Source organism: Xenopus laevis, chromosome 9_10L, assembly GCF_017654675.1.
Source record: "Xenopus laevis strain J_2021 chromosome 9_10L, Xenopus_laevis_v10.1, whole genome shotgun sequence".
In the NCBI taxonomy this organism is placed as follows: Eukaryota; Metazoa; Chordata; class Amphibia; order Anura; family Pipidae; genus Xenopus; species Xenopus laevis.
Genome location: NC_054387.1, coordinates 45,604,542 through 45,623,073, shown reverse-complemented (window position 1 = coordinate 45,623,073; position 18,532 = coordinate 45,604,542). Strand labels below are relative to the sequence as shown.

The window sequence follows — 18,532 nt, the reverse complement described above, 5'->3', positions numbered from 1 at the left end:
AAATATGCATTATGCATCATAACAAAATTAGACAGGTGCATACATTTGGGCACCCCAACAGAGATATTACCTCAATACTTAGTTGAGCTCCTTTTGCAAATGTAACAGCCTCTAGACGCCTCCTATAGCCTTTGATGAGTGTCTGGATTCTGGATGGTGGTATTTTTGACCATTCGTCCATACAAAATCTCTCCAGTTCAGTTAAATTTGATGGCTGCCGAACATGGACAGTCTGCTTCAAATCATCCCGTAGATTTTACATGATATTCAAGTCGGAGGACTATGACGGCCATTCCAGAATATTGTACTTCTCCCTCTGCATAAATGCTTTTGTAGATTTCCAAGTGTGTTTAGGGTCATTGTCTTGTTGGAATATCCAAACCCTGCGTAACTTCAACTTTGTGACTGATTCTTGAACATCAACTTGAAGAATTAGTTGATATTGGGTTGAATTCATCCGACCCTCAACTTTAACAAGGGCCTCAGTCCCTGAACTAGTCACACAGCCCCACAGCATGATGGAACCTCCACCAAATTTGACAGTAGGTAGCAGGTGTTTTTCTTGGAATGCGGTGTTCTTCTTCTGCCATGCAAAGCGCTTTTTGTTATGACCAAATAACTCAATTTTTGTCTCATGAGTCCAAAATGACTGTGGCTTGTCGAAATAAGCTTTTGCATACAACAAGTTGTGGCGTGAGTGCAGAAAGGGCTTCTTTCTCATCACCCTGACATACAGATGTTCTTTGTGCAAATTGCTCTGAATTGTAGAACGATGTACAGATACACCATCTGCAGCAAGATGTTCTTACAGGTCTTTGGAGTTGATCTTTGGGTTGTCTGTAACCATTCACACAATCCTCCGCATATGCCGCTCCTGTATTTTTCTTGCCCTGTCAGACTTGGGTTTTACAGCAACTGTCCCTGTGGCCTTCCATTTCCTGATTACATTCCTTACAATTGAAACTGACAGTTTAAACCTCTGAGATAGCTTTTTGTAGCCTTGCCCTAAACCATGATACTGAACAATCTTTGTTGTGAGAGTTGCTTTGAGGATCCCATGCTGTCACTCTTCAGAGGAGAGTCAAACAGAAGCACAACTTGCAATTAGCCACCTTAAATACCTTTTCTCATGGTTGGACACACCTGCCTATGAAGTTCAAGGCTTAACAAACTAATCCAACCAATTAGTTGTTGCCATCAGAATTGAGCAGTTACATGCTTTCAAATTAGCAAAATTACAAGGGTGCCCAAAGTTTTGCACAGGCAGTTTTTCATATTTGATTTAATTTCATACAATTGAATACTGCACTAAAAATCTTTGTTCAGAAAACACCCCAGTACTCAGATGTTGAGGGGTTCCCACACTTTTTCATGTGACTGTATGTATAAATGAAAAGTTGTCTATCGCAGGAGCAGGGAGCTGTCACATGATATCAGTCCCATTGGGTGTCGACACCCTAATTTTTGCAGTTTAAGTGCTTATTTGTATTCACTTAAAACAGGGCTGCTGTACATTTTCAGGGTACATCAGCCATATTTAGCTTGAGTAACTGCCCAATATTAACCTCTTGTTGTATCTTTCTCTCCTTAGGACTATGATCATAGTGACCGGTTCCTTCTTGGATGCCTTTCAGAAGATAGCAGATATGGCTATTAACACAAGAGGTAAGTGGCCATCTGTCACACTATGATCATACCTGGCTGGATCATACCTGGCTGGATAGAAATGCAGTTGATCCATAAACTGATCACCTGCAGGAATTTTTAGGCCCAGAGCGTAGCCATTGTGCTGGCCTTTTCATCTTTAGAGGAGGAGGTCAGATAACCAACACACTGACTGTCCTTCCATGGTGAGACCTCCCATAATCACACGTGCATTTTTAGTGTTTTTCACTGTAATTGGGAGCTGCCATGGCGCTCATGCTTGCAGGGTACCCAGAACTGTAATCTCCTGTCACTCAGCAGCTACCATTGTTGCCAGTGCAAGCCATGGCCTGCAAGTTACTACCTGTGGAGTTAATAGATCTGGATAATTATGTGATTCACTTTGAGAGTTCTGATTCTTCATGGAATTGTTAGGGTTGGGGCCCAAGGCCAAGATGCAGACCCATGTCCTCAAATTTACGGCCTGCCATGGGATTGAGCCTTCCGTTCTGTTGTTAAAACTTGGTGCTTTACTCCATAGGCAATGCCCTACCTTTCATTTATGTAAAGAAATGCCCATTCAGGAAACCTGCGGTTTTTTTTTCTTATCCGAATTATCCATTAAAGAGGCATTATATAGACTACGGTAAATATGGTTTTTGGGGTACAATTGTACTTGTGAAGATGATGCTGCCACGTCTGTGGGATCCTTAAAGGATTTTTGCTTGGCAAGGGCAACCCGTATGGCACCACCCAACTGGTGCCCCCTATACTTTACCGAATATGTGAAGATATTCAAATAGACCCCATATGTGAATATAAGAAAATGCTTCAGTTCTCACCAATCAGCAGGCAGTATTTCCTTAAAAAGTAACAACCTCATTAATTCCTTGGAACACTTATTGAAGTAACCATTGCAGTCTCACCATGCTTGGCTTCTTACAAATGACCTGTGATTGGCTGCCAGTAAAATCCTTATGTGACCAGGTCGGGGCCATTGCTTCCACCTCAAGTGACGGCCCCCATAGCCGTATAACTGTTCCCGTGGGAGCCTTCAGTTGAATGAGTGTGAGACCATTGCCCCGGTCTCCTTGACTCCTGACCAGGCAGTTAAATCGAGCCAGGTTGGCACATGCCAGTGTCAATATGATGAATGACAGCCTTGAGCGGCCATGCCACAAGTTCCATTCATGCCTCAGCCTGACCCTGCCGACCCTGAATATCTCCAGCACCTGCTGCAGGTTACCAGGCTACAGGCCAGCAGGGGGCAGAGCACTGACCCTCAACAAGCTTTTTACTTGGAGACAATCCCATGTTATAAACACTTAGTGAGGCCAAGAGTTTTCTGTCACCCCATTCTGCAGCTACAACTCCCAGCATCCTCCATAAAGCTGCCTATAGGACTGGATAGAAAGCCAGTGTGTGTGGTTTTTGCATGCCAAGTTGGAACATACTGGATTGGGTGTGGGGTTGAGATGTGTGAGTACATTACTGTATCACATAAGGAGTAGAGGCCTGTAGAGACCTGTCCCACTGCAGACAGCAGAGTCCGGCTCTTCTTTTGTCACACATGAGGTCTGTATTATCATTCACCGCATCTGATCTCACCTCCTGATTCACCCCGGGCCATCCGGAAGCACACAGCTTTGTAAGCATGGGAATCAATGTTCATAGAGTTGAAAGCAAATCTCTATAATGTGTGTGTCCTGACATCTAATAGGGACACACATTCTCCCCCAGGCTGGGAAATACAGGGAAAATATTATTAATATATAATACACAAATGCTATGAATATCTTGTAAATTATATCCTTATAAACGGTGAGTTCTGATGTCATCAGTTATAAATGGTGAGTTCTGATGTCATTTCTGTCACATGACTCACTGAAATTTGTGTATTATAATAAATAAAGTACCCCCAGTTGCAAAATATGAGGATATTAGAAGTTACCTCGGAGTTCCATGACCTGTATAAAAACACTCGGCCTTCGGCCTCGTGTTTTTATATGGTAATGAAACTCCTCGGTAACTTATAATATCCTTATATTTTACAAGAGAGGGTACTTTATTCACTATATAATAGTATTACTTTATAGTATCTCTCTGTACAGGCTATGAGCAAACTTGGATGCTGTTCATTCTGAATTGTGCTTAGTGCAGGGGAATTCCCACACTGGAGTAGGTAAAAGCTGTCAGCTCCTATGAGCAAGGCCTGTGTAACAGAAGGCTCCCCCTGCAGGCTCTGTATGTTTGTTTATTAGAATCTCCCAGGGGATCTAATGAATATCATTGGCTCCCCACTGCAGGCTCCTTAACCCACTTCATATGACCCAAGGCCGGTGCTACTGGTTTCTCTATATAAGAATGGGGGGAGGTTATCCTCCAGTACAAAACAGATATTGCCCTGGGCAGTCCCCCATGTGACATGCATGTGATCACATGTCTTGGCGAGTTCTCTTGCAGCTGCCAAACACAGCAGGGCCGATCAAAGTCAGCTGGCTGGGGGAATTAACCCTTCCCCTGTCAAAGCAAGCCTGCTGCCAGTATAAACCTGCAGCCCAGCCACAATGTGGGATTCATTAGCCGCGGATACAGCACAATCCCCCTCATCTGTCTGCAGCTTATGAGTATTTTTAGAAGGCAAATTGGGTGCCAAGAAAGTTTTAGGTGGGAGTTTGTTGATGTGGTGATGGAGGGGGAAGAATTTATTCCTGCCCATAAGGATTTCATATTCTCTGCTTAGAGGGGAATATCATTACAGTCATGCGAGAAAGGGGCCAAGATGTATTTATGCATATGTAGTATCAGATCCCTTCCATATTTACTGTATAAACACATCCCTTCTTGTTGTACTGCACGGAAATAAATATAATAGACACTAAATATAAAAAGTGTCTATTTCACACAATTTTATATGTTATCCGATGTTTCGGTCCCACATGGGGACCTTTCTCAAGGATGACAAAGGTACCGATGTGGGACTGAAACCGAAACGTTCTTCCTTTTCTCAAGCGCTTCCAGCGTGCAGTGGCGTCTAGGACTCCATGGTTGCATCCAATGACGCATTGGATGCAACTATGGAGTCCAAGACGCCACTGCACACTGGAAACGTTTGAGAAAGGGAAGGAGGATTTCCCGAAACGTCGCGTGGGTGCGTAATTATGTGGCAATATCGCTGGACTATATACTGCTGTTGAAACAATGTTGCAAACAAAAGTACACTTTGGAATGTTTTAACTGTAAGAATAAATGCTACTTTTTTCTAAGGTGTTGATATATATATATATATATATATATATATATATATATATATATATATATATATATATATATATATATATATATATATATATATATATATATATATATATATATTGTGTATAATATGCATAGAACAGAGCTGTATTTTCTATAAAGGCACCCAAGAGCCCACGCCTAGGATTATAGCTTCGGACAGGCCACCAATAATTTTTGCTATCCCCCTGGCAGCTGCGGGACATTTGTCGGCTGATGGAGCAGAATGCTGTGTATCATGTTCCAGCGTTACGGTTTGGTAGATATCTTGGCAGTCGATGGGTGAATGAGTAGTATAGGGTGGCTTCTAATAAACCACCAGGAGTGGGGACATATTTACCCCATTGCTCATGATGTACCAGCCGCAGGCTCTACCGAGGGGAAATACCTGTATTCTTGGAATATTCCTTCCATATGAAAATAGTTTGTGTTTCCAGAGGAAAAAATAAGCAGCCGATTGGCACAGCAATAGCCCCACTTCAGCCAATCCCTGACAGTCTGAGTCAGATGAGACTTTCCATCCTTATTTGTCTATATTTTTTTAAGCAGTGGGTGCAGGGTCTTTATGTAACTGAAGACCATTTTCTTTCCTTGCACTTTAACCTGATTTCTTGTACTTCATTATTTAAGAAGTCAGAACCAGCAGTGTGGAGAACATAAACACAGAGACTACTTTGGGTAGCAATTGTATTTACAAACAACCTTAAACCCATTATTAGTATGTATAGTTTATCTGTCGCTAAATGGGTGGAGTCCCCCTTTACTATGGGAGGCATAGCTAAATATAGCCTTCCTGGAAGCGCCTCGCCCAAATTATAATCTGCACCCACCACAAAATGATGCTTCATAAAATGTCACCCCCTCTACTCTGCATGGAAGGGCTGTGGCTTACTTAGTATATCTGTCATATATATTTATATAACAGTCAATTCATGGCAGCACTTACGTTTAGGTAGAGAATACTGGCCTGGGTGCACCCAATGTATTCAGTGTTTATATAATTGACTTCTCTAAAGGATTAACTGCCAGACTTCCATTGCAGACATTGGTCTAGAGTCCTGCAGCGCATTGGGTACCTGGGGGTTACACACACAAAAACGGTAAACCTGTGGGTTTTGGGTATAGTTATGGGTTGGCAGATTTGCAAGTCAAATTGTGGGTCTTGTCTTTAGCAAGTTGTACTCCTTTACACATTTTTAAAACTTCTGGCCCACCCACTTCTGATGATTTCACTTCCAGTTTACAGCAACAGCATTTCCTGTTTCTTGTTAGTCGGTGGGTTGCAGATTAGGCAGTTGTGGGTCAGGTAGCAGGTCCAAGCAGGTAAAAATGCGGGTTGCGAATCCGGGTCAGGTCCAAGATTCAAAAATTGGTTCCATGCAAGACTCCACATTGTTCATGACATACAGATGTTTTTAGGGGGCTGTCCCTTTCACAATGGGACTGTATGATGATCTGCTCGGAATACATGTCACCCTACAACAGGAAACCAGGAGCAGTGACTTGTTTTAAGGAATGTAATGCTATGGGCTACACTACTCGAGACCCCTGCTCTCTCTTTATATGACAGTGCTGGTACAGTGATCATTATTGGTACATTTTCACTTCTAGGAAAGATTGCTTTGAGTGAAGGAGAGACTGCCCTATCCATGGCAGTTGGGGTGCTCTCTAGAGCGAGAATAAGGGTGAAGACAGACAAGGAGATTAGTCGCCCCATCTCCTCTAGCCGGAGAGACTAATCTACTCTTAATGCTACCCCAGCGGGTAACATGAATTACTGTGCAGGAAACATATGCATCTCCATTACTTTCGGAAGTTTCCTGCAACTTTGCACCTTGTGTGTTTCTCCAGGGGCCATTTGCATGTTAGCCTCTGGGGAAGCGTTCAGAGGAATTTAATCATGGGGCAAATAAATTCCTAGTCTGTTGGGCCCTGACATAATAATCTTGCCAAGAAACACAAGGATTCATGTCTGGGGGCTACTGACTGATAAAGGCAAGCGTTCTGCCCTTTATGTAATGAAAATGTGGCCAATGGAGGGCACTGTGTGAGTGGAGTCTTAAGGAACTACTTTGCCGAGTAGAGCAATTTTGGTAGCAGTCAAGGTGACAAATGTCTCACACAAGGGTAACCTTAAGGATTCCAAATTAGAATATTCCATAGCCACAGGTTATGAGGTACATCAGATGACCCCCCCCCCATTTTGGGCAGTAGTTGCTTACCCATGTGTCAGCCATTCTCTGTTCACCCGGTGATATCAGACAATTGAAACAATACCTGGCATTTATTATTTCTTGTAGATTCCAATTAATTGTACGTTTCCTTTGTATCCTAGGAGCAACCAAAGAGATCGGGTCCGCACTGACGAGGATGTGTATGAGGCACCGGAACATTGAGTCCAGACTGAAGCATCTGACCGTGTAAGTGCAGGGTTTATAGGGTCTGATTCCATTTTACTGCTAGTCCCTCACTGACACCAGGCATGCTACTGCTTTATATGTAGTGTAATACTGTAGTGGCTGTGTTTTCTGAGATATGGCTTCTTGTGACACATACCACTGATCTGTGGGTTGGTTGCGTGGCCTACCCTGGAACCATTTTGCGGGTTAGGGTCGGGTTAAAGTTTTGCGGGTTGAGTTTCCTGACCTTCACATCACTACTGTACAGGCCCCTTAAGATCCTGTACCATGGTTAGGGCTCACCCTGAACATATGCTCTGCCTCAGACCCTCAGGATGGACTCAGGACTGCAGGCGCCCAGCAATTGTGGGCTCACTAGCTGATCTAGTGCGTGCACAGATCTCATATGAATTTTATATTGTGGGCTTATCCGGCAAATCTGAGATTTTACCCTTGTGTGGATGAGGCCGTGCATCTCAGGCTAATGTTTCACAGGTGCCTCGTTATTGGCTCCAGGTGTTGGATAACCCCCAGATACACTTGCTCAGGATATCGTGTGCTGGGCTCCCCCCTGGGTGGGTATGTCACATGTGCAACTGACTCCTTCTCACTCACATTGCTGCAGCCACTGACTAGGGGAGTGTCCGTGCCATACACACTTAGCCAGTTTGTGCATTTTAAATGTACTGTGCGTAGCGAGGCACCCTAGAGGGCAGCTTGAGCAGGACACGTGACAGTTTCATCAGAACACAATAGTGACAATGACAGATCCAACTGATTAAACCTTGGTACAGCAAAACAGAGATACTTTACCCCTTTCCCTTCCCTAAAGAATGTGTGTTGTTGGCAAGACAGGTATTAGCCTGCATATGTTTCATCTGCTTTGATTGTAAAGGATTCTGGTGATGGGGCTGCTTGGAAATTGGCCGTGTGTAGGAGTATTTGGTATCTGCTGCTTGTGCCTAAGGCTGGCTGTGCCTGAGCAGGTCTGCAGGTATGTGCCAACCTTAAGAGATCCTGCTGCGTGCCGGTTCCTAAAGGATCTCAGAAGAAAAACAGAATCCCTTGGCACGACCCAATAAGTTCTTATTCTTGTTTGTCTCTGGCCTTGTGCCCAGTCACTGTGTTAGGGTGAGAAAAAGCGTGTATCTGTATGTACGTTCACTGCCTCACTTTCATGTCTGTCCTTTGCCCAGGCCCAGAGCAGAGTCTGTAAGTCTTGAGCACTGATCTAATGGGCCAGCAAGCCTTGCTTTGAGCAGAAAACTGACCCGTGGAGAGAAACAATGGCTGAAAATTAGTACTGCGGGGTGTCCAAATGTCTGTACTCACACCCTCTAACTTTCTGATAGATTCAGTGATATTAAAGCCCCCCCCCCCATAAAGGCTGCAAGAAGTGCTTATGAGTCCAAACACTTATTTATATACTACTAGGTAGCTTTATAACAGAGCGTTCTGTCACAGTGACACGGATCCTATCTGATAACCATTGTAAGCAGCAGTCCTGTCCTGCTTTATGGCTGAGATTCTAGCTATTTTTATAACAGATCATTCTGTCACAGTGACACAGATCCTATCTGATCCCCATTGTAAACAGCAGTCCTGCCCTGCTTTATGGCTGAGATTCTAGCTATCTTTATAACAGAACATTCTGTCACAGTGACACAGATCCTATCTGATCCCCATTGTAAGCAGCAGTCCTGTCCTGCTTTATGGCTGAGATTCTAGCTATCTTTATAACAGAGCATTCTGTCACAGTGACACAGATCCTATCTGATCCCCATTGTAAGCAGCAGTCCTGCCCTGCTTTATGGCTGAGATTCTAGCTATCTTTATAACAGAGCATTCTGTCACAGTGACACAGATCCTATCTGATCCCCATTGTAAGCAGCAGTCCTGTCCTGCTTTATGGCTGAGATTCTAGCTATCTTTATAACAGAGCATTCTGTCACTGGCCAGATGATGTGCCCTTGACAAGATTAAGTAGCAGATTGATTGATATAAGAAAGATAAGGACAAAAGCAAGGACTGGATATAGCTGGTGTTTAGTGTTGTGCTCCTGTGGATGATTTGGGAACAGACCACAATGCTGCTTATCTTTCACTCACGAGGCTGCAGGGAACAGTGCATATGTTATTAGCAAAACAGGTCAGTGCTTCTTCTTCTGCCTAAACAGACGCCCCTGAGTAGGCAGAACTTTAACCCAGATTCTCCAATAAGTGACTCATTGTCCTCATAGCCTTGTGCGTGTGGTGCCCCCTGCACTCATGTAAAGATGTTTAAAGAAGCGTTGCGTGCAAAGTCTTCCTTTACACCCAGTGACCCTCACCAGTTCTTGTCATGCACAGAATATTCCTCCCATGTATGTTTGTGGTATACTGATGTGTGGGAGCTGCCATAATGTTATAGTTTGCGTGCTTCTCAGCACAAATATGCTCGCATGCTGCCATTTTGCTTTCCAAGCGGAGGCATAGAAAATATATATATATAGCGCCTCTAGGGGCGCAGCGTGTGGAACAAGGCAGCCGCCAGGCAAGCTGCATGACAGCTCTGTAGACATGATTTCCAAACAAGATGTGCTTAAGTATAAACAGCTGTACGGTGAATTCCTCTGCTGTAGGAATAATTACACATGTTCGTTCAGTGGTGTACTGACCCAGTTATCCCTCCTAACCACTCTATTGTGGGCTGGAAACTGCAGAGACCTTGCCAGGTATATGGGTTGAACAGAGCTAGGGTTGCCGCCTTGCCAGTATTTCACAGGCCCCTGGCCTGCCTCAGATCTGCCCCTGGTCCGCCCCTCTCGGTTCCCCTATTCACCTGATCCAAGCACTGCAGTCCCTTCCTGGCCAACCGGCAGCGAAACTTTGACTCCGCCCCCGAAATGTTACAACCATGCCTCCAAACCGTCACAACCCGCCCCCAAAACGTCAGAACTCTGGCCCGTCCCCACCCTCTACGTCACCCGCCGGTAGGGCCAAAACTAAAAGGTGGCAACCCTACACAGAGCTGGTCTACAGTGCCACTCAAACAGCATCTCCATAAAAACTAGGGATGCACCGAATCCACTATTTTGGATTCAGCCAACCCTCTGAATCCTTCGCGAAAGATTCCATTTAGGGGTGGGAAGGGGAAAACATTATTTACTTCCTTGTTTTGTGACAAGTCACACAATTTTCCTCCCCGCCCCTAATTTGCATATGCTAATTCGGATCTGGTTCGGCCAGGCAGAAGGATTCGTCGGAATCCTGCCAAAAAAATCCTGGATTTGGTGCATCCCTAATGAAAACCAATAAAGCCCTTTGGAAGCCGCATGTTGTGCCTGTTAGACTGATGGAGCGTCATATCTTTGTTTGAGACATCTGGCTGACCAATTGCTGTGATTGATGTGTGAGCCAATCAGATCATTTTGCTGTAGACTGGTTACTGTAGACTGGCTGTGCCACATCAACAAGAGGTCATTAAGGGCAGTATCTTCCTCCTGCTTCCAGTGCAGGCAACATACATGAGGATGATTGAGAAATGTTGCAGGAAAGTAGCACTTGTCCTTTAACTGAGTTCAATTGTAGATATTTCCTTTCCTCGTATAAAGCCCAGCACAGGAAGCTCCTTATCTAACGTGCCGTGGCCCTGAGGCGGGCTTTTCTGGCTAACCATCACTGAAACAGAACTCCATAAAAACAGGAAAGCAGAGGCCGGCATCAGAATTCACAACTATATTTAGTTGAGAGTCGCATCGTGAGCCAACAATGGAGCCTTTGGTGTGTGCAGCCACATGAAACACTCGCAGTTCTGAGCAGGTCCCGCAACCATTGTCATGGGTCTGTGACTTATAGCGCTGCTTAACCACTTCACTGCCATGGGGAATCCCTTTTAGCATCTTGCAGACAATATTAATAGTCGGTCTCCCCCGTATACAACATAGTGATCGGTCCAGTAGTCGCACAGCCCCTGTTATTATACCCAACTCATGGTGTGTGGGATTGGTCGCCTGGCCGATCTCAGGCTCTGTTCCATACAAACAAAAGTCCTTAAATAGATGTGCGGCCGGGATGACATGGCAGCTGGCTTGTTGGCATGTCGGAACACGACTTGGATATCCGCCCATGAGTCGAATGTGCAAACCCAGAATCCACTTAGCCAGGGATCCCTGACACTGGGCTTTCCTTGAGTGTACCTGAGTCTGGTGAGCTCGCACTCTCAGGTCTTAGCAGTAAGAAAAAGTGTTTATTTAGAAAACAAAAATCGACTAATGTTTCGGCAAACACTTATCAAAGTATATTTATATATATATAGTGAATAAAGTACCCCCTCTTGTAAAATATAAGGATATTATAAGTTACCGAGGAGTTTCATGACCATATAAAAGTACGAGGCAGAAGGCCGAGTGTTTTTATACAGGTCATGGAACTCCGAGTTTACTTATAATATCCTCATATTTTACAACTGGGGGTACTTTATTTATTATAATACACAGGTTTCAGTGAGTCATGTGACAGAAATGACATCAGAACTCACCGTTTATAACTGATGACATCAGAACTCACCGTTTATAAGGAAATAATTTACAAGATATTCATGGCTTTTGTGTATTATATATACATACATACACACATAAATAAATGTTAATAATATGAATGGGCTGAATAGACTCCTCCGTCACACCACTGGATTAAATATTCATTTGTATAGTGAGGCAAAGGCCAGCTACCTCTATACACACACTCTCATGGCTCAGATCTCTGTATAACTTCACCAGAAGAGCACCATTTATGCCTCTGCATCTGATCAGCAGAATCACAGCTGTAATGCCAACTGCAGGATGGGCTGGTATCATTGGGACTCTTTAGAAAGAAATCTGTACTTGCTAACCCTGGATTTATCCACACTGAAGGGGCATAGGGTGCCCATACACTGGCCATTTCTTTAAAGGAAAAGTATACCCCTCAAACAATGTAAATAAACCATTTTCATAATAATATACTTCTTTAGTAGTGTGTGCCATAGAAAACTGCCATTTTAAAAAATAAGGGCAGCCCCCTGTGATCCTACAATTCACGGTGCACACAAACATACCAAACAAACCACACTTGTTAGGTCACATGAGCCAATTAACAGACAGAGTTCTGTCTTTTGCTTCCACACTTCTTCCTGTTACAGTTAGTGTTGTAGTATTTCTGGTCAGGTGATCTCTGAGGCAGCACAGAGACCATCACAAAATGTTGGTTCAAGGCAAGAGATGTAAAATGGCAATATTTACTTAATACTAACTTATTACTAATATATATTTTCCCGGTTTGATAAGATTCTTTAATATGCTACTTAATTTGTTGCTCAAGTATTCATTTGGGGTTATAGTTTTCCTTTAAGGGATCCAAACAGACAGATTCTGTATGGATGGCCAGATGCTGGGACTTGTATTGCTTTTTGTGCAAGTAAAGGGAAAGTGAACCTACGTGGAAATGGGTGCTTGTGTTACACCTTTAGAGGATATCGGTGATCAGGTACACTGTGCAATGAGTCTCTAGAAGGGTGTGCTGCAGCTTCCTTACCCTAAGCTGTGGTCTTTTTGCAGAGCGCTGACCGACAACTTAATTAACCCGTTGGAAGGCAAGATGGAGGAGTGGAAGAAGGTGGCCAACCAGCTTGATAAAGACCATGCCAAAGGTAAGGAGAGGGGAAGCACCACTATCTCCGAGCTGAGTCTGGCAGCATATCCCACAGCCTTGCCCTGCTCAGTTCTACCCAGTTAGGACCTTGAGCTCATTTGTCAGTAGCAGATTGGGTAAAGGCTGTTTGCTGTGTTGTGTAAACTCACACGGGGCAAAAGGGCAGAGATTATTCCTGAATTCAGCTACATCGCTGTTTTCAAATGCCAATTATAAGGGGAATTATATAAGATAGCAATTTTGGGTATCTGGAGTCGGAGTCACCAAAAATGTTCCGTCTCCTAATAACTTTAAATACAATCACTGCAAATAATAAAATCTGATTTAAAGGGATTGTTCACCTTTAAATTAACTTTTAGTACAATGTAGAGAGTGATATTCTGAGACAATTTGCAATTGGTTTTCATTTTTATGGAGTTATTTTTATTCAGCAACCCTCCAGTTTGCAATTTCAGCCATCTCGTTGCTAGGGTTCAAATTACCCTAGCAATCATGCATTGATTTGAATGAGAGACATGGTTATTAACAGGAGAGGGCCTGAATAGAAAGATAAGTAATAAAAAGTAGCAATAACAATACATTTGTAGCCTTAAGGTGGCCATACACGGGCCGATAAAAGCTGCCGACAGACTGTGTCGGCAGCTTATTGGCCCGTGTATGGGGGCCCCCGACGGGCTTCCCCAATCGAGATCTGGCCAAAAGTCGGCCAGATCTCGATCGGATGGGACAGAAAATCCCGTCGGATCGCGGACGCATCTGTTTGTTGATGCGGTCCCGCGATCCGACCGCCCGTTTACCGAATGCTAGGATCCGATCGTCTCTCTCTCTCTCTCTCTCTCTCTCTCTCTCTCTCTCTCTCTCTCTCTCTCTCTCTCTCTCTCTCTCTCTCTCTCTCTCTCTCTCTCTCTCTCTCTCTCTCTCTCTCTCTCTCTCTCTCTCTCTCTCTCTCTCTCTCTCTCTCTCTCTCTCTCTCTCTCTCTCTCTCTCTCCCAATGAAGACCAATTGAGAAGTTGCTTAAAATTAGCCATTTGATAACATACTAAAAGTTAATGTAAACGTGACCCACCCCTTTAAGAGCTTCAATGAAGGAGGATATGGCAGAAGCAATTCTGTTTCTAAAAACAATACTTTACTTAATATTGGATTGTATTTCGTGGCTATTCTACAGCTATATGCCAGGTTCAATTAATATAGAAGTTGTTATAGGTTTTCCAATTGGTTTTGGTTTTGCTCTAGAATTACCAAAGGATGTGGTTTGTATTTTTGAGCTTTGGCAGTGATAAACAAATCTGTTTGCTTCAGAAAGCATATTTATATAAACAATAGTTGTGTTTTTTGATGCTACTGTTTCTTTAACTTCTTTCAATCGTCATGGAAAATACATTAGTATATTAAAGGAACCTTAAATTGAAAGCTGTTTAAAGTAATTAACATATAATAGACTGTTAGCATGCACTGGTTGGCTTCAGAAAGACTACTATTGTTTATATAAATTAGCTGCTGAGTAGAAGAAAAGGTGCAGGTTACATAGCAGATAACAGACAAGCTCTGTCCAATACAATGGTGTTTTAGCCTTTATCTGCTATGTAACCTGTGCCTTTTCTTATTTTTTTCAGCTTAAATGGCTGCCCCCATGACTACACAGCAGCTTATTTATATAAACTATATCCGTCTTTCTGAAGCAAACACACCACTTTTACCAGTGCAGAGCAACAGTGTATTATATTTTAATTTCTTTGATACACTTTTTCTGTTTTTGGGGTTACTGTTCCTTTAAAACAGAGGAATCGGAAGTACCATAGACGGAGGAGTCAAAGTCGAAGGATGTTTATTTGCAGGCTTAGCAAGAGCACGTTAAATCTGAGTCACAGATAAGTCCTCTGGCTAATTCTAAGCAACTTTTCAGTTGGCTTAATTTTTTTATTTTTTTTATAGTTTTTGAATTATTTGCATTTGTCGTCTTCTTACTCATTTCCAGCCTTCATAAAACAAATGCTCCTTAAGGCTACACATTTATGGTTATAGCTACTTTGTATTACCGTATGCATCTTTCTATTCGGGCTTCTCCTATTCATAGTCCAGTCTCTTATTTAAATCAGTTCATGGTTGCTAGGGTAATTTGGATCCTACCAACCTAATAACCATATAACACAAAACTGTCAAATAAAAAAAACTGAAAACCAATTGTACATTGTCTCAAAATTTCACTCTCTGCATCATACTAGTAGTTAATTTAAAGGGGAACAGACCCTTTAAATTAAATATATATATATATATATATATATAGTGTGCGTGATTGAAGGGGACGCACACTTCCTGGTGCGTGCTCCCCTTGAAACAAAGGCAAGAGCCCTGTTGTGTTAAAGGTCCTGCCCCAAAAGCATTGAGTGTATACAGCCTGGATATTCTCATGTGTCTGCTTCTGCTTGCAGAGTACAAAAAAGCTCGTGCTGACATCAAGAAGAAATCCTCTGACACCATCAAGCTGCAGAAGAAGGTGAAAAAAGGTACGGTCCCTGGTAATTTAAAGGGGAACTATTACCTACTTATATATGTATTATATGTTCTTTCTGATGGGTGGGAGCTGCCATGTAGTATACCTGGACAAAACCGTATGAGGGTATTGCTTATTGTGTGTGTTTGTTCATATACTGTATCTATAGTTATATGCAAGCATTGGAGCTGCATATTGTACTCTCAGCACAGCAGAACCTGTTAGTTCTTTAATTTCAATGGACAAGAGTTCAGGCCTGGGCCAGAGAGAATTCCCAGGAGTTCAGGCCCACAATAGAGCTTCCTGCTGTGAATGTGAACTGAGATGAATGGATTTGTTTTTGGGGGAAGGAAGTGTTGGGGGGGGGGGCTTGGAACTTGCTCCTCTCTCTATGCTGCTCTACGGCTAAAAACACACACCCTCTACCTGCTGTTGACACCTCATCCCTTGTAGAAAGGGAAACTATACCCTGTTTATATGTAGATGTGCTTTAAAGACTGAGGTTAAAGCTTTGTACCTGTCTCTTTATTCCTTTACATATGAGTGGGAGATGCCATAGTGCTTGGTAACAAACACCTTTACAATTCTCAACAGACCATAGCAGCACACACTAAGGTAAAGCTGGCCATGTATAAACTGATATTAGCCAACCAGTGCCCATGTATCGAGGCAGTTCAACTGCCTGTCCAACTAATATCTGCTTAAAAATCTACAATATAAATATGGTCAGGTGACTTGAGCTGATGTATTCCTCTCCAAGTTGGTTTCCTTCAACCTTATTATCACCTGATTGTTGGATTATAGGTTAGGTGGCTGGACGTAGGGAGTGGAGTGCCAGTAGCTGTTTGGATAGGGCAGGCTATACATGTCCTAATAAAGTTTTATAATTATTTTGGTTACTGCATTACTACTATTGGGTCTCTTCTAATCTATATTGTAATTTTTGAATTAGGGCAGGGATTTCCCTGGGCTTTTCTCTCCAGTGGCAATGGATCTGGGACACACGTGTTGGCAGTGCCGCCCGGGGGTGAGCTCATGGCTTCCTTTTCTCAATGAGGGATCTGTGAGTGCTCTCGTTTTTCCTTGGCGTTGCCGTGCCTCCTGCCCGCCAGTACAAAGGTGGGCTTCAGTGCCCGCATAAAGATTTATGTGTTTGCCACTGGAATAAAGGGGGGTGGTGGGGTGGAGAAACCATCTGACAGAACCCCCCTGTTTGTGTCTGAAAGCAAATCCCTATAAACACAGCTACCTTGGCTGCCTCTCCCTGCCCATGAATGTACAGCCTGTTATCCTACGGGGCTGCTCCATCCAACCAGCAGCCGCTTCCTGTCCGAGGGGAGGGGAGCCCTTCCATGCTGCATGAGATCATAACCAGACAGTTTCCCTTTCTCCTGATACACGGCTTCCAAAAAAACAGCCATTCCCGCAGCAATCGGGAGTTTATACATTCACTTGCCAGCACTGAGCGTTGCATATAGGCCCTTGAAAAAGGAGCAGAACGGAATTTCCCTTTAATCTGATCTGCATCACACTGCATTGAGCAGTTTAGGAGGATTTGGGGATTTAATGGGAAATATGCCCTGTTATAAATAAGGGTTAAGCAGCTATTTAAGGCATTAGAATGACCTTAATTGGGGGTTTCTGGAACAGAAGAAGTGCTGTGTGTGTCTCTTGCCGAGGGGTGCTCCGATTAGAGGTTATTGCTACACAAAAAGATAGTGGAGTGCAGGTGTAATAACTGATACCTTCCTTCCAGTATCCAATGGAATGATATTGCTACACAAACCCATACAGCTATACTTCATGAACATTGGCCCTTTGGGTACCCTCTTCATGGGGACCCCCGAAATACCACCCCCCAGGCTGGTTTGACTCTGTGTTCTGCACATCCCTTCCTATCTTTGTGTATGAGGATTATAACACAGCAGGTGGGCTATGGGAGGAGATAAGGAAGGCAATGGCCAGGGAGTTGGAAACAATGGCGACTGAGTACAGCTGGAGCTGACACACTGATACAAACTGGGCAATACGAGGCTATAGTAATTACGCATCCAGTTACTGATGCAGGAAGAGTCTCCTGCTGCTGCTTGCATCTATCAGGAGTGTCAGCGATTTCTTCATGCATTAGAAACGTAAGCCTCTGATGGTCTGACCAGCAGGGGGTGCTCCTCCTGTGTGTAAACCTGCTTTTATCTTAGAAATGAAAAGAAAAATATGAATGCAAATTTCAAAATTTCTCAGGCCAGTACTCCGAATAACTTTTCGTGAAGTTATTCGGGTTGGTACAGTTTGCCTTTAAAGGCATACTGTCATGGGAATTTTTTTCCCCAAAACGCATTGGTTAATAGTGCGGCTCCAGCAGAATTCTGCACTGGAATCCGTTTCTCAAAAGAGCAAACAGATTTTTTTATATTTAATTCTGAAATCTGACGTGGGGCTAGACATATTGTCAGTTTCCCAGCTGCCTCCAGTCATGTGACTTGTGCTCTGATAAACTTCAGTCACTCTTTACTGCTGTACTGCAAATTGGAGTGATAACACCTCCCCCCCAGCAGCCTAACAACAGAACAATGAGAAGGTAATAAAATTAGGGATTCTTTTTCAGCAGGATTAGGATTCGGCCAAATCCCTCTGCCGGGTCAAATCGAATCCGACTCCTAATGTGCATATGCAGATTAGGGGAGGAAAATCGCATGCCTTTTTGTCACAAAACAAGGATGTAAAAAAAATTTCCGCTTCCCACTCTAATTTGCATTTGCAAATTAGGACTCAGATTCGGATCAGTATTCGGCCGAATCTTTCGCAAAGGATTCAGGGGTTCATCCGATCCCAAAATAGTGGATTTGCTGCATCCCTAAACAAGATAAAAGCTCCCTAACACAAGATAACAGCTGCCTGGTAGATCTAAGAACAGCACTCAATAGTAAAATCCAGGTCCCACTGCGACACATTGAGTAGGAGAAACAACAGCCTGCCAGAAAGTGCTGGCTCTTTCTGAAAGCACAGGACCAGGCAAAATGACCTGAGATGG

At 43.4% G+C, this 18,532-nt stretch overlaps 1 protein-coding gene across 2 annotated transcripts in view; it reads left to right on the top strand.

The window, feature by feature from the left end:
* The window catches only part of mtss1.2.L (metastasis suppressor 1, gene 2 L homeolog), a 55,750-nt gene that overhangs the window by 28,094 nt on the left and 9,124 nt on the right, over positions 1-18,532 (top strand). For both annotated transcript variants that reach the window (NM_001093916.1, XM_018234482.2), the window contains 4 exon segments: positions 1,592-1,665; positions 7,274-7,358; positions 12,913-13,004; positions 15,440-15,514. In NM_001093916.1, the coding sequence (NP_001087385.1) occupies positions 1,592-1,665; positions 7,274-7,358; positions 12,913-13,004; positions 15,440-15,514 (326 nt within the window).